This window comes from Panthera pardus, unplaced genomic scaffold, assembly GCF_024362965.1.
Source record: "Panthera pardus isolate Hobbes unplaced genomic scaffold, ASM2436296v1 HiC_scaffold_6, whole genome shotgun sequence".
Classification (NCBI taxonomy): domain Eukaryota; kingdom Metazoa; phylum Chordata; class Mammalia; order Carnivora; family Felidae; genus Panthera; species Panthera pardus.
Window position 1 is genome coordinate 115,447,378 of NW_026526991.1, and position 17,165 is coordinate 115,464,542.

At 37.2% G+C, this 17,165-nt stretch overlaps 1 protein-coding gene across 5 annotated transcripts in view; it reads left to right on the forward strand.

Moving 5' to 3' along the window:
• The window catches only part of MPP7 (MAGUK p55 scaffold protein 7), a 287,780-nt gene that overhangs the window by 159,752 nt on the left and 110,863 nt on the right, over positions 1-17,165 (forward strand). For 4 of the 5 annotated variants that reach the window (XM_019465254.2, XM_053894922.1, XM_019465259.2 and 1 more), the window contains exons 4-5: positions 7,430-7,507; positions 10,122-10,202. The exons of the other annotated variant lie outside the window; for it this stretch is intronic. In XM_019465254.2, coding sequence (XP_019320799.1) covers positions 7,430-7,507; positions 10,122-10,202 — 159 coding nt within the window. The remainder of the gene's footprint in view (positions 1-7,429; positions 7,508-10,121; positions 10,203-17,165) is intronic. 5 annotated transcript variants of the gene reach the window in all.

A 17,165-nucleotide genomic window follows, 5' to 3' on the forward strand; every position in this document is an offset into this window, starting at 1 on the left:
ATATAGAAAAAGCTGGATGTCTTTGGCTATGTTAAAGTAACTTAATGTGTGCCCAGGGCCGCCGTATTTTTTAAGGTGGGGTGGACAATTGGCAAGTAGTCCAAAAAAATGTAATAGTTTAGGTACAACAGAAGTTGATTTCCTGCTCAGCGATCATTTAGAGGGATACGTCAGATTGAGGTGTCGCTGTCCTCTGTAAGGTCTTTTGGGGACCCAGATGCTTCCATCTGGTGGCTTTGCTGTCATTTAAGGCCTTGTCATAGTCTGCAGGCAGCTGGGGGAGGGGGAGAGTATGGAGGAAGCATCCCAATTTCTTAAAAGCCTCAGCCTGGAAGTGGCACTTAGAACTTCCCTGTCGCGCTTGACGGCTGAGCTGTAGGGGGAGGGGTGGAGGGTGGACATGACAGGAAATGTGGCTTCACTAGGCAGTGGCTGTCTAGCTACAGTTCTTCAATGGCTGTGGAAGAGGACAGTTTATGTTGGGAGCAGCTGTCTCTGACTCTGAAACTATTGTGAAAACAGAACTCGGAAATTAGAGAAGATAGACATTAAAGCCATAGGGAGATTCCATTTCCTATCCATTTGATTAGCAAGATGTCTGATAACACCAAGTGTTGGCAAGGGTCTGGGCACTCAGGAAACACTTGATGACTGTTAGGCATCTCCCACAGTGCAGGGAGGAGTGGTGTGAAAAGGCATTCAATAACAAAGAGCAGAAACAACCACCGTGTTCTCAGTTTAAAAAAAAAAAAAAAGATAGGGAAACTACTGTTTTTTTTGTTTTTGTTTTTAATGTTTAGTTTTGAGAGAGAGAAAGAGCACAAGCAGGGGAGGGGCAGAGAGAGAGGGAGACAGAGAATACAAAGCAGGTTCCAGACTTTGAGCTGTCAGCACAGAGCCCGTTGTGGGGCTCGAACTCATGAACTGTGAGATCATGACCTGAGCCGAAGTCGGATGCTTAACCAACTATGCCACCTGGATGTCCCATGTAAACTACTGTTAATTAGTATGACAGAATATTATCGAGCTGTTAAAATGGATGAATGACATATACATGTATCAAGCTAGATATCTCAATGTAGTATCGAATGAAAAATCCAGTTGTTGAGGAAACAGTGCCATTTATGTACAAAAATAGCTTTGATGAGCGCTGGCTGTATATGGAAGTGATGAATCACTAAATTCTACTCCTGAAACCAGTGTTATGTTAACTAGAACTTAAGTAAAATTTAAGTAAAAATTAAATATTAAGTAAAATATTAAAAAATATTAAGTAAAAATTAAAAAAAAAGCTTATGATGTTTATCAATGTATATATGTTGAAAAAGATGAAAATGCATATGGAAATATATCTGTCAGTGTCAACATAATGTTTCGTTTCCTTGGCAGAGAGGAAAGAGGAAGGGACAGAAAGACGGGTCCGTAGCCTTATCTCTTATGAATTACTTAAGAGATATTTGAAGCAAATATGCCAGGCTAATGCTTTAATTTTGATGCTGGGTATGCAGTGAAATATATTTGCTTTATTTTCAAAAAACGTTTAACGTGTTTAAAATGGAACATTAATAATTAAAACATTTCAAACATTTTAGAAGTTAAAGAATGGGAAGATGTGGTGTATATATACAATGGCATATTAGCCAGTCCTAAAAATAATGAAATCTTGCCACTTGCAATGACTTGGATGGAGCTAGAGAGTTATTAGGCTGAGTGAAAGAAGTCAGTCAGAGAAAGACAAAAACCCCATGATTTCACTCATATGTGGAATTTAAGAAACAAAACAAATGATCTCAGCTGCCCAGCTAATGGGCAGTGAATGAAACAGGGACAAATACTATTCTCACTTGCTTGAATAGGTCAACTGAAGTTTTCCCTTTCTGTGGTCCGTGTCCTCATCTTTCCCAGGCTATTACCTTTCTAAATAGACGTGCACTCTTGCCATATATTTTTTAAGTTTAAGTGGCGTACACTCTTGCCATATATTTTTTTTCCATACTGAGTATCTTTCTCCTAGAACGGGTGCTTGCTTTAGTCAGTGTTTTGTGAATGAACGAAACTCCAGTTAGGGTAGTTTGCCTTTTCTTTCGTTTTCTTATAATTTGTGCGATGAAGTGTTAATGACTGAAGGGTTACGAAGGGCTGGATCACAGAAAGAAGGAATGAACTAAGATGAAAACAGAAAAATACTAGAAAACAAAAACAGTAAAGCTAATCTAAAAGGTAGTTCTTTGAAAATACAGTGAAATCAATGTTTGTTAACTAACGGAGGGATAAAGGGTAGAAATAGAGAAAGCGTGGATACAGCAACTAAGAAATGGTGCTAAAGAAAATGTGTAATAGAGGAAATTCAAAGACTCGCAAGAGGCTATTTTGCTTCAGTGGATTCAAAGAGAAAATGAATAATTTTCTGGAAGATGGTATTTCTTAAGACCAGGAAAAAAACGAGTAATTTTTCTAGGAGATCGTGTTTGCCACAACTGACAATAGAAAAGATAGAAAAACCTACATGGAGAAATTGCCTGAAGCCACCCAGAAGAAATAAAGTTGAGGGATAAAGCTACCCTCCAAAATATGTCAGATCCAGCTAGTTTCTCAGGGGAATGCAGTAAAATATTTCAAGAAGAGATCACTCCAGTAGTATTGAGATGTTTTCAGCCCATATAAAAAGATAGAAGCTTCCATAGTTTTAAAAAAATGAAGTTAGTAGAATATTGATATCAAGACCTAAGAAAGGACCAATGGGGGAAAAAATAACACAGCCTCAGTCAAGAATATTGATGGAGAAAGTCTAAATAAAATATTAGCCAGTGGATTCCACAGCACATTAAAAGATCAATATATCCTAATCGAGCAAGGTTCACCGTGGGAATGCCAGGATGAGTAGTAGTTTGAAATCTATGAATAGAATTCCCATATTACCTTGTCAAACAGGAAAAACAGTATGGTTGTATCTAATGGAAAACATTTTGTGAGATTGAACATTAAATTTTTTCATATATATATCTTAAAGTTTATTTATTTTCAGAGGGGGGATAGGCGGGGCTGCAAGAGAGAAAGGAAGAGAGAGGATCCCACCCAGGCTCTGCACCCAGCACCGAGCCCAACGAGGGGCTCCATCTCACAACCCTGAGATCATGACCCAATCCTATGCTTAACTGACTGAGCTACCCATGTGCCATGAACATTCATTAAAAAAAATAATAATAATAATATAACTCTTGCATGGGTATTAATTTCACATGATACTATGGATCTATGGCAGTGGAAAGCCAGAATTCATCGCATATTAAAGACAGGGAACAAAGCATTACCCCTCATCAGTTTTAATAATTTTATTTTTTTGGAGCTATTGGCCAAGAAAATTCGCCAAAAGAGAGAGTAGTGCTATAAAATTGGAAAGAAGGACATACAGTTGAGCACTGTGGCCTCTGTTCTGTTGATGTTTTTCCAGCTTTAAATTTCCTCTTTCCTAATAAAATGGTTTTTTTTTTTTTGGAGAAAGATTATTATTTTTTAAAAGAGGATCCTCGCCATTAGTAGAATATTTTTATTTATTTATTTTAAACCCTACACAACATAGTTCTGTCATTCCCAGCTCCTCCTGGCTGGCATTGTGTCCCGTGGATCTTCTAATAGTCGGAACTCTCTCTTCTCCGTGTTCCAAATACATGAGGTAGCTGGGTGGGGGGTGGGGTGCGTGCAGTGCTAATTCTGGTTTGGCCGCTTGCTGTTAACATAGAGAATCCAACTACTGAGCGGTTGTTTTCACTGCTTTTTAATATTCATAATAGAAGGCAGGAAAAGGATTTTTACAGCTGTGGTTTATTTAATACCATTTGGGTAACCATGATTGGGCTCTTCCGTTTACCTCTACACGTCTCTGAGACGTTTCAAACAAATAATTGTGTTGAAATTAGTCAAGATTTATTTTATACATTCGCTGTTGAAGCTTCATTTAAAACCATCTCTGTGATACGTGTACAAAAATTATATTATTGGCACCAGATTCTCTTACAAAAATTAAACATTTATTTTCAAGATGTGTGTAAATGAAGGTAATTACAGCTTTCCTCTAAGAATTGGTTACATGTAGAAATGGTTTTATTATAACTGACTTTTTCTGATGTAAGTATAATTACAGAAGACGAACCCTTGCGGCCACGTGCATAATCACTATTTAGTGGAGCATAAATGTCTCCGTTTTAAAACGTCCTTTTTTCTTAATAGTGTATTTTAAATATTTTAGCATGCCATTTTTTAGGACCTTACTTTTGAATAATTGCCTGTTTTGCTATTGTATGAAACTAACCAGTCTCCCCTTTTCGCCAGTCTTTTTTACTCCTCTTTTCTTTCTGCAACTCCTTCCACTTTTGCTCTCTTCTTGTTGTTCAGAGGACGAAAACGAAGTATGCTTTTATTGCATGGCTGAGTCTGCAAAGCGAAGTGTTTAAGTTAAAATAAATGAGATTTTGTAGGTTTGGCAATACATGATATTTAGTAATTAGATGCTGTGTCTGCGGTTCTGTTTGTCTGTTGGATTCCAGAATGTTAGCACTCAGGGAAATTGACTAAACTATATCAGAGTGAATTTTTCTGGTGTGTAAAGGTGAATTACAGAGCACTTAACATAAAGCTGTGCCATATCATTCAATATGAAAGCCACTAGCCTCATGTGGGCGTTTAAATTTAAATTAATAAAAATTACATAAGATAAAAAAATTCAGTTCCTTAAGTAAACTAGCCACAGGACAAGTGCTCACTAGCCACATGTGGCCGGTGACCAACCATGTTGGGCAAGCAGGTACAGAACGTTTTTTTTTAATTTTAAGTAGGCCCCATGCCCATCGTGGAGGCCAACTCAGGACTTGAACTCACAACCTTGAAACTCATGAGATCAAGAATCTGATGCTTAACCGACTGAGCCATCTAGGTGCCCCCAGAATGTTTTCAATATCACAGAGAGTTCTGTTGAATAACCTTGGGGTGAAGTTTATACGTCTTACCTGTTTATTATATTAGTATTTAAAACTCATTTTTGTTTTTCATTTTCTTCCTGGATATTATAAATACCAATAAAAGTCAATTATTTGGGAAACAACGGACAACTTAGAACTACTTAGAATAATTTTTACTTTCTTACCAACTTAATTTTTAAAATTCTGTCCTGAAGTGAAACATGTATCAACATAGGGTTACCGGCAGTTAGAAATTCTAGGAGAAAAAAAAAAACACAAAAAAGAAACTGTAGGAGAACATTTGAAAATTCTTGATAGAATACAAAGTCCCAGGGTGGGCAGGGTAGGGGCAGGTTTTCATATCACTTGGCTGAAGATCTACAGAAGATGATGTGGAAGGAGGGGCTCACAGGTTTTAAAAGACACTCAGAAGCAGCAAAGTAAGTGGAGAAACAATACATTTATTTGGGGCATGTAATTTTAGGCTGTGATTACAGTAGTGTATCAATATAAATTAATCTGGAAAGCCAAAGAAATGTTGGAAAGAAAAAATAAGGGGAGGGATGCCAAGGGACCATCCTGTGGTCATTGGAAACAGCCATTATTATTTGTCACGTATCTGCCCAGCCTCCTCTCTGTCCTGTTCAGCCAGCAGTGAACAAGGTCCGTGAGGAAGGCGGAGGAATGTTAGTCTGAGAGGCAGGCTTCTGGAGCAGTGAAGAGCTCGGACACTAAGCCAGGTGGCCTGACCTTTAAGTCCCAGCTCAGCTGCTTCTCTGTGGAACCACAGCACATTGCTTAACTCCTGTGTATCTGCTCATCCGTCAAATGGGATGCTGTTGCATTCTGCCTCTTACTATTCTTGTGAGGGTTAAGGAATTAAAATACTGAACTCCCTGAAGACTGTATTACTGATAGTACTGATCACTGTTATATAGGGAATACAGACACACGGTAAGTCCCTAGTAACTATGAGCCTCTGTATTTATTATTACAGGGAAACAGACATTTAAACGAGTAGTTGCAATAAAGCTAGGCGAGTCTTCCGAGAAGGGTAGGTTCAGCATTCTACGATAGTGTTTGTTGAGGTGACTGAATTTTTGATACTGACTTAAGCAAAATTAATTCAGCTCTTAGGTGGGACGGTTTTGTTTTCGATCATACTGTAATAGTTTCTCACATCAAATCTTGCTCCTTCTATAGCTTGTAGTCTTAACACAATAATTTGTTTATTACCCTACCGTGATTAATATTTAAATATTCCAGTATTTCAAGCAAAACTGTGGCCCTGATCACTGGTAATATCATAAGTGTCAAAATTCTTTCCCTGATACTTTGCATCGTGGACCAGCTTGCCAAAAAGGTAATAGAATCCTCTCTTAGCAGTAGCATCTGGCTAATCAAAATAAAATCTATCTTCCAGACATTTTACAAGAGAGTTTGGTTAGCTTTCAGTATAATTAAAGAGTATATTACTGGATACCTAAGAGTGTATTACTTGATACCTATTAAAAATGGGAAATTCTGAAGTGCAACTGTTTTTTATATATAGTGAGGGGCAATTTCTTCAAGTGTAAATGAATAAGTAGAGGCTCAAGTAAGTTTTCAAGTATAACATTTTAAGGGCACCTCTGTATGAGCTGAAATCGATCAAACTGAAATCAATCAAATGCATTGCGTTTGTCAAAGCATCTTTCATCTCTTGATAATACTCGTTTTTTTGTTTGTTTGTTTTTACAGAATGCTGTCTTATAATGCACTAAACTATCTTCTGGCCTTTGTGTATCTTGGGTAATGATGGGAAATGAAGGACCAAAGTATTTATTATTTAACAATATAATTTTACTGGTTTTACAGTACAGAAAATTATTTAAGCTCAATAGTTATGAGACGTGTCTCTCTAGCTATGAGAACTCTCTTTGTTTCTTAGAAGTTTGACCCTGGGCGGGGGAGACGTTGACAATTTGGGGGGAAAAAAGACTCAAAGGAACAGCATGCTCAGAAAGGCGTTCCCAGAGTGCTGACCACTGGCCCCCACAGTGCCAGCCCCCTCGCTCTTCGTGGTTATCACAAACCAGCCTGGCAGGATGTAGCTGCCAGCTTATCACTTTGCTTTAATCATAATTTATGTTTTTAGCAGGAATATAAATTACAACCAATATTTAAGGTATTGAAGCAATATGTTTTAGAAATTACAGATTTTATAAAACTAACAATTATTCAGGGGAAAAACTAAGGTTTAGCTTCTCTGTGAGTCCTATTTGATAACGATTTTTTCCCCCATTTGACCTCATGTTAGAAACACTGGACCAGAGATGAATGATGCCCACATACCTGTCATCTCTAGGTTTATCGAAACATACAGTTTTTGTTTAGAGAGTCGAGCGGATCAGTTTTCTTGGCGGTGATAAAAATCTTACAGTATCTTCCTGTTTGCCAGCAGGTGAACTTATACTCGCTTGTTTTTCTTCCAGATTCATGAAAAACTCCACTACTATGAGAAGCAGAACCCCGTGCCCATCCTCCACGGTGCAGCGGTCTTGGCCGATGATGTAAGTGTGCCTTCCTGAGCTCCCTGGGACATGGCTCCCTCGGGCCTGGCCGGGACGGAGCTCATCCCGGTGCAGACAGACGCGTGTGATCCAATGAGCGAAAACCAGAAGAAGCTGCAAACGTTTCCAAAAGTCCTGTCATCACAGAGCTTATGCTGATATTATGCTGATTTTCATTCACTCTCCTGCTCTAAAAATTTTGCATTGGAGATACCATCTTGTTCTGCCTTGGTAACTACGTAACAGAAATTTTAGGCTCTAACTCTCCCGGGAGAGAGAAGCTGTCAGCTATTAGCGTTCTGAGAAAAGTCACAGGCAGGAGGAATGCTTTGGAGAAATAAAGACAAATGAGATATGTCTATTGCTGACAGTGCTAAAAAAAATGACAGATACTCGTATAGGAATGAGGCATATGAAATACATAAAAAGACAGGATTGTTTTTAAAATGGATTATAAAGCATAGTAATGATTTATGGATATTAGACCTTTCCAAATTACCTTCATAACCAAAAAATAAATTTTAGAAGCAGTTGGCATTGATGGAGTAGTTAATTTCCTGTGGCTATAATTTTATTTTCGATCTGGGGGAGGGAGCTAACTTGCTGTTTCTTACTGTTAACTTTCAAACTCGGATGAATTGAGAGCGCACCTGGATAAACTATAAGACACCAAAGCTGCACAAGAAATCGGTTGCGGGTGAAGGCTCGTCTTAGTGATGTCCTGTTAACTTACCTGTTGCCTTTTAAACTTTTTACTTTGTCGTGATAAAACAAGCAGTAGTTCACTTGAGTAAAATATCAGGGCCATAAGTATAATTTAAGAAAACCAACCACCTTCCGAGGTTGATTTTCTTATATATATTTTATCTCCTAATTTAGATAATAAAGCATATGTAATAAATCTCTCAGATGTTTGCTGCCTGGTGAGTCCCCAGCCTCCCTTCCAGGTTTATCCAGAGATTACAAATTATCGGGATGTTTCAGTGTATGTGTTTTATGAGGCGACTTACTCCTGTGCATCGTAGAACCAAAATTTTTGAAGTGAAGGTGTAGATAGAATTCTACAGCTGTAAGCTATAGTTGCCACTCGAGAAAGTCTTAAAAATCACCTTAAAGACATTGACTCTTGAGGGTTTGGGGAAGTATTTGTTGATATCCAATGTGATTGAGGCCCAATCATATTACAGTATTGCTTTTAAAAAAAAAATTAGAGACTTATACAGCAAAATGTAGCATTTTCTAATTCATCCCAGCAATATATTTAAATTTTTAAAAAGTGACTAAGGCATGCAAAAAGCCTTTTATGCCTTTTTGTAAGTTAGCGATTATTTCTAAGAATTATTTTAACTTTTTACCTTGGAAAAGTAAAATCACTTTTTGAAATGTAACCAGGGAATTTATCAATTTTATCAGATTTTATTTTTTGTGTATAATTTATATTATGCCCTTCTTTTAGAGAAAAGTCCTTTTCCAGAGATAAGAACAGCTCTTTTTAAGAACCTTGGTGGAAACAAAAAGAAATTTCATGCAATTATCTTAAGAACGGTTTTTAAATGAAAATATATGTACATATTTTGAATTCTTTACTGAGTATTTCACAATTTTTTTTCTTTTTTTAAATTTCTTTCTTTTAATGTTTATTTAAGAGAGAGAGGGAGGGGCAGAGGGAGAGAGAGAGAGAATCTCAAGCAGGCTCTGCTCTGTCCGTGCAGAGCCCGATGCAGGGCTCCAACCTCACAAACCATGAGATCGTGACTTGAGCCCAAATCAGAAGTCAGATACTTAACCAACTGAGCCACCCCAGCACCCCTGTAATTTTTTTTTCTATTTGTTCTTGCTTTTCTTTCGAAAATATATGATCCTTACCATACCTGAAATGGAACAGAATGCTGATAGGAATATCTCTAAGTGAAGAACATGAGACAGGTTCAAGGTTCTAACCCTTTCTTTAGCTAGAATCATCTACGGGCATTCTCGATCATTATAGTAGAATACAGTCAGCATTTTTGGTACCAGAGTACTTGTCAACCTATTGTAAGTCATTTTACGATTAGCCTGGTTCCCATTTAACGGACTTCTTAGTCTGTGTAGGTAAACATAATAAAAGTTTCAGACCATTTGCTCTATTAGAGACATTCTAGTTCTTTTTCACTTCAGCTCTAAACAGCAAGCTACTGTGGATTTTTGGAAACCCTGTGGGTTTCACCACCTCATTCAGAAACTTTTTTTACATTTTTTTTCTTTTTCTTCCTTTCTCTCTCTTTTAAAAAATAGTGTCAAAGCCTGATCCAGTCCTTTTTACAAGTGGTCCTTTGTTTGCATGCAAAAGACCATTCCTTAAGATGAAGTGCTGGGATTTGCCCTCATTGCAATAAATCAGAAGGTGATCTGGCTGATAGGATTTTTTTTAGTTATACTCTCAGCCAAGATCCCGGGCTGGGACCTGGGCTACCAAGGGCCTAAAAAGAGGAGCAGTGATTGATCGTCTGTTTTCTTTCATGCTGACTTTTCCTTAATCACTGGAAAGTGGCAAGATAGATTCTCATTTGTCACACATGGAGCTACACAGTGCTCTTACTAAATGCTCTCTCTGTCCATGTGATCTCCCTTGCAGCTGGCCGAAGAGCTTCAGAACAAGCCATTAAACAGTGAGATCAGAGAGCTGTTGAAACTGCTGTCAAAACCCAATGTGAAGGTGAGGACATGTAATAAATTATCTTCCAGAAGAGCCACTTTCTGAGACTTCAGATGAATTTTGTTTCGAGCATCAATTTTCAGTAAATATCTTTTCAAATGGTGCCCGGCATTTTAATAACCAAAATTCCATTAAGGACAAAGAGTTGAGCGTTTGATGATAATGTGACCAACTACAAAATACTTTAATTGGGAAGCTCAGGGTTTAAGTTGGTGAATGTAATGTCACTTCAAGATCAATTTCTCATTAAATGAAGGTAAGAGTACCGAATACAGAGCCTATTAGTGGTTTTGTTCAGGTTCATTTTACTTGGCTACTTGATGGTATTCCAGTATATTTGACAACAATGTTTATTTTCCTATAGGATCATTTTTGCTTTCCTCTTCCCTCCCTTCCCTGTCTTCCCCATCTCCTCTCTCTCTCCTGATTCATGTTTTAATATATGCTACCATCTTACAGAGCAGAGCAGTTTTCCAATATAAAATATTAGGAAAATATTGGTAGGCAGATTTCAGTTCTCCCTACCATTTTTTAATTGAAGAATAACTGACATAACAATATTGTATTAGTTTTAGGTGTACAACATCATGTTCTGATATTTATATATATTATAAAATGGTCACTGTAATTAGTCTAGTTACCATCTGTCATGATACAAAATTGCTACATTATTATTGACTGTATTCCCCCTGTGGTCTACGACATTCCTGCATCTTATTAGTTTATAACTGGAAGATCGTACCTCTGAATCTCCTTTATGTATTTCACCCCTTCCCTGCCATTTTCTTTCCAGCCGTATCAGTTATCTTTCCTTCAAGGGTGGTTGGTCAACAGAAGTCATTTAAAAATCTTCCTGTTAATTCGAAGGTCATTAATGCACTAAATCCTATAACGTGTACATTTTGGACTTGATACTCCTGCAATTACATGTGAAGTATTTTTCCATGAGTGAAAATTACGTATGGACAATGTGATTAGAATGACAATTTCTATTATCTATCTATTGTTTATCTTACGACAGTTTCTATTAAGCATACGTAGGCTGTCAAATGAATATTTCTGCATAGATACCAAAAGTGGTTTTTGCCTTCCTTGAAAAATCTCCTGTGGAACTGTGCTATAATGGTCTTAAATTGGTAGTCAAAAAAGATAGTATTAAATAAAAGATGAAGCGAAAACATGCACAAGCCATAATTCCTAATCCCTGTAAGTAAAATAAGTACATGAACATATTGTTAAAAATTAATGGACCCTGATTAGTAGTTTGGAGTCATTGACTTGTACTGGTGCAGAGGAGATTGAATTTTAGTTCTGAAAGAATAAGGAAATTAAAGACACAGTGTTCAGAAAGGTGAAGAGCTCAGAGTAAGAGATTCATAGGTAGAGAATTTTCTGAAAATGTCTTCATTTGGTCTCAGAGTACACATGAGAATTTAATATTGAACCAGAAAATGGTGAGGTTAGCAATGGAAGGCTTGTTAAACTCCTACTTGAGAGTGTTATCTTGGTTTGAGTATTAGAAATCAAAGAAGAATGTTTCTGACAAAAACCAACAAGATGATTTGATATTCAAGAGTGTTTGCAATGGAATAGTTAATAAAATATTATACTGGATGGAAACTGGTATTTGCCTTGAGAGGGAGGTATGATTTTAGATGGTATTCAGCACCATTGGCTACAGCCTTATAATTGGATATTGAAACTTTGTCATGGTGAAAATATTTTAGATGAAGACTTTTAAAACTTTTTGTAATTATATAGCCATGTGGTAAAAGAATGGGTGGGAAGTCAGATTGAAAGGTGTCTTTTCAAGAAGTTATGTGTAGGAAGTGGGTAAGATTGCAGACACATGACGTCACGATTGACAATGACAATTTCTAGTTAGCCAGTCTTGAGAAAAAATCTTCCGTCCCATTTTGACCTAACATTTAACATTGATTTCTTTGAAATCATTTATATTAACTACCATCAATTTGAATTTCACTTTTTATAGGTAATTACTGTAAGAAGTCGTTTAGTAAACTAAAATATTTGCTTGTCTTTTTTTCAAAGCAGAAGCAAGGTACAGTAGAATATGACAGGTGTCCATGAATTATAAGTTGAACCAACAGTTTTAAATATGAAAAATGTAACTCCCAGATGTTAATTTGAATACTGTTTTTAATTTTTTAGTGGTTAAGAGAAATAATTATTTGCTAGTTAAAGATGGCTGTTCCACTTAAAATACTTAGCGCACAGTAGTGAAAAGAAGCCTGAGGTGTACCTCCAAAGCAATAATGATGTTTATAAACAGACGCGGATATATACAACCAAATATATAGCCACTATGAGAAGGATCTGCGTGTGTCCTACAGATCTGCCAGCTCTTTTTTGAAAAGTTTTAAAACTTTCTCTGATTATTTATAATGTTGCCAGAGTCAGATCTTCTTTCATTCATTCTCAAATGTCCCATGCCTACTCTGTGCCAAGCCCTGTAGATAGAACTTGCAGAAGGTACATGAAGGCTAATGCAGCTGACAGGAGAAATGTTGGGTAAAAGGATGCGTAGAAATACTGTGGAACACAGAGGAGAGGGGTGATAAATCTAAATTTGGGAAGTGGGGAGAGGGCTCAAGAGAACTTTGCAGAGGAAGTGACATAGAAGTTGAGCCCTGAAGATTGGCTTCGAGGTCACCGAAAAAAGGAAAAGGAATGAGAGATGAGTCGGGGGGGATGTGAAAACCGATGTTTTAAATAAGGTGAATAGCGTATGAAATCCCATCAAGTAACTTGTCAAGTTTGAAGACACGAAATAAGTTCAGTGTGGTTGAGCAGTAGCTTGTGGCAGAGGGGAGGGGGCGGGAGTTCAGAGCTAGACAGGGGATTCTTTGAGTGGCAGGGGGCGGTGGGGGGGGGGCATATATGTCCTGGTTGGCCCAGGAAGTCTGGTTTGTGCCTATGGTACCAGCATGATTATTAATAGCCTCCTTCCCATTCTTTTGTTTCCTTCTTTAGATGATAAATTAACATGGCCACCCTTACTGTGAGCATCTTAAAAAGTTTGGGTGTCATCCTAAGAGCAGTTGGAAAGCCACTGAAAGGATTTAAACAGGCAGGCGACACAGTCGCTTTCGTGTACAGGTTCTCAGAGTGGAAGGGGGTGGTAGGGTGGGAGAAGTGGAATGCTGAATGGAGGAAGGCCAGCCGCGAGCCTGAGGAAGTAATCCAGGTGAAGCACGATTATGGCCTTAGTGAAGGATGTGAGGGGATGGCAGTGGGGGATGGGTGGAACTGGATGTAGCTTCACTACGTGGTATTGGCACAACTGGTTGATTATTGGGGGAAAAAAAAAAAAAATATATATATATATATATATATAAAATGTGTATTATATATAATGTAATACATAGTGAATTCCAACTAGATTAAAGATTTGAGTATAAAAACTTGGACCATAATCATGGGATCAAGAAGAAACCTTAATAACCTCAGGAACAGAGGGACAGATAGACACCCACACACAGGAAACGTACAAAAAAAAAAAAATCCATGAATGAGGTTAGAAGAAATCGTTTATTTATGTAAATAATTCACATTGGTCTTTAATAAGGTGTGATAATTTATTACTTTGACTCTAATTTTACTTTTTACAAGGGACTTGATGAAGACTTAAAAATAGGACATTTTTTGAGACTATGTACTTGCATTTCTAATTCAAACCATGAAGAAAGTAGAAGTTCCTATTTCCATTGCTCCGTTAGTGAAGATGAGCATCATGCCATATGTTTAGTGACTTTTTATTTTGTCCATGAACTGTGTGACCTTTCAGGAATAGCTCCTGTCCACTGGCTGCATTAATTTTCCTTTTTTGCATGCAGAAATATTACATATATATTTTCCCATTATAAATAGAGTGCATTACTTTTTGTTTTGTGCACTTTTAACATTTTGATGTTTTGTGGACTTCTGTTTGGAGTAACAGTTATCTAACCTCTCTTAGAGGTGGATATTTCTGGTTGTTTTTTTTGTTTGTTTTTTTTTTGTTTTTTTTTGCTATTTAAACAGCACTATAATGCACATCTCTTGTATACTTCAGAATTTTATTGGGGATATAAATTGTTGGGTTAAAACGTGTGTATATTTGAAATTTCAGTAGTGATTGCCAGTTGTCCTTAGCAATGACCTGGACAGGTCCTCTCAGCATACATTGCCGGCCTCACATGTGAGAAGGTCCTTTGCTCCATGCCCTTGCAGGCCCTGTGCAATTAATGTTCTTTTTCATTTTTGCTAATTGACCACCACTGGAATATGTCAGTACTTTTCCTGTACAGCTTGTTGCCCTGGAGTCTCCAATAGTTAGGAAATGACTTGTCATTTTGTAACAGTTGTCTCACATGAAGGCTGTCAAAGATGTAAAGATTATACCCAGTCTTGAAATCTCTGAATCAGTCAGTTGCCACATACGAACAATAAATAATAATTACTCTTATTACTCAGTAGTGGTTACAAAATACAGTCTTACTGTCCAAATCTTAAAGTAACGAAGCATCAAAGAAACAACAGATGGTGAGAACAGGGAAGTGGTGTAGTGAATAGCACAAGGCCTCAGTAGAAGCGATAGGATGTGGGAGCTTCCTGTGGTGATGGGGTGGGCAAGAGCAATAGTGGTGGCCTTTGGGGGCACTCTGAAGGGATATGGATCTCTATGGCGACCTTTTTTCCCGGGAGGCAAAGAGTCATTAATAAATGAGATCCACTCCTAGGCATTGCATGGCCACATTATAGGCAAATCCACCTCTCCAAGTCCTCATTCAGAGGCTCGTTTTTTGATAAAACAGTGAAGTGACATCATCGCTAGAGCATGGTATTATAATTTAGGGAAGTTGGGGGAAATTTGGTGGGTTTTAAAAAGGCAATAAAATAAGAAGATTTGTTGAAATTTTTAGCTTTCCAAAACATGTCCTTACCAGAAATTACTCATTGCCTGAGCATGTAGAATGGATGAGACTTCATTAAAGCATGCAAAAGGGACAAGTTAAGCTTCCTTCTGGAGGAATAAATCAGTGTTACTCATTCTTATGAGTTAGACACTTAATTCTGTGGACCTGACAGGTACTTTGAACATACAATTGACTCCAGGGGGTCCAAAGCAGTGAGAGCCTGTGTGCCTGATGGGTTAGAAGGCCTAGTGTTCAATTTCCTGCATATTCTTCTGAACAACAGGTAAACCCATCAGTTGTGATTGGGTGATTATGGCATATGGAAATACAATTTTCTTATTTAGGTGTGTTGCCTTTCAAAAGGACAATCTGTATATTGAAGAATAAAGTCACCACAGTTAACAGGAAAATAGAATACAAAGTTACTTTTAGTTCAGAATAAAAATGTTGGCTAACCAAAAATACTTGTAAAGCAAAGCTATTAAAAATTAGGAACTTAGTATTTGTAAATCTTGGAATCCAGACATGGAGATGAAAAGCTAAAGAGGGAAAAATACATAGCTGGTGTTACTAATATTGCCTATCAACCATAATAATCATTTTATTTTAGAAGATGTTTATTAGTGATCTCTATTAGTCTTAATTATGTGCAGGATAGCTACCATAGATACCCAGATAGTGGACATTTCTGATGTTCTTCATTCAACTCTTTATAAACCCATATTCCCATCTGCTGTCACTCCTATCTTCCTGTCTGAAAGACTTCCTGTACCATTTCTTGTAATGCAAGTCTTCTGGTGATACATTCCTTCAGCCTCTGTATGTGTTTAAAAACTCTTCAATATCTCTTCTTTTCTCAAAGATATTTTTGCTAGGTATAGAATTTTCGGTTGGCAGTTTCTGAGTATTTTAAAGATGTTGCTCTTGGGGCACCTGGGTGGCTTGGTCGGTTGAGCGTCCGACTTCAGCTCAGGTCATGATCTCATGGACCGTGAGTTCAAGCCCCGCGTTGGGCTCTGTGCTGACAGCTCAGAGCCTGGAGCCTGTTTCAGATTCTGTGTCTCCCTCTCTCTCTGCTCCTCCCCTGTTCATGCTCTGTCTCTCTCTGTCTCAAAAATAAATAAACGTTAAAAAAAAAAAAAAAAAGATGTTGCTCTTTTATCTTGTGGCTCACGTTTCTGAAGTGTGTTGTCATTATTATCTTTTTTCTCTTGGCTGATTTTAAGATTTTTTTTCTTTCTCACTGGTTTTAAGCAATACAGTGTTATTTTTTTTTTTTTATGCTTTTTGTGCTTAGATACAGATAGAGGCTTTTTTTTACCCCATCACATTTGGAATATTTTCTACCATATTTCTTTAGATATTTTTTTAGCACTTCTCCTTTCTTTGGAGATGCCAGTTAGGTGTATATAAGTTGTCCCATGGCTCCATAATGTTCCGTTCATAATTTTTCACCATGTCTTCTCTTTGTGTTGTTTCATTTTTGATAGTTGATAAATTGCTTTAACTACAAGTGTTAATCTCATTCACTGTACTTTTTAAAAGTACATACATTGTATCTTTTATCTCTAGAAGTTTGATTTTAATCTTTCTTGTATATTGCAAGTCTCAGTTTTCAGTCTTCCATCTAACTTTTTAAGCATTTGGGATACAGCGATAGTAATTGTTTTCCTTTCCTTGTCTGAAGTCTGTGTAATTTCAGGATTTGGTTCCATATAACTCTATCATCTGTGTAATTTTCAGGGTTTAGTTCTATAGCATTGTTTTTCTTCATTATAAGTAGCATTTCCTTCTGTTTTCATATACCTGATAACTTTTGTTAGTAATTGATTGACTCCCAGTCAGTATGAGTTTTACTTTGTTTGATGCTGAATGTTTTTATACTTTTATAGATAATATTCTTGAGGTTTTTTTTTCTGTTATATAATTAAGTTACTTGGGAACATGTTGATTCTTCAGAGTCTTGCTTTTTAAGCTTTGTTGGGTGAGATCTTAGCTGTGTTTAATTTTGGGCTATTTACCACTATTAAGACAGTATTCCTCT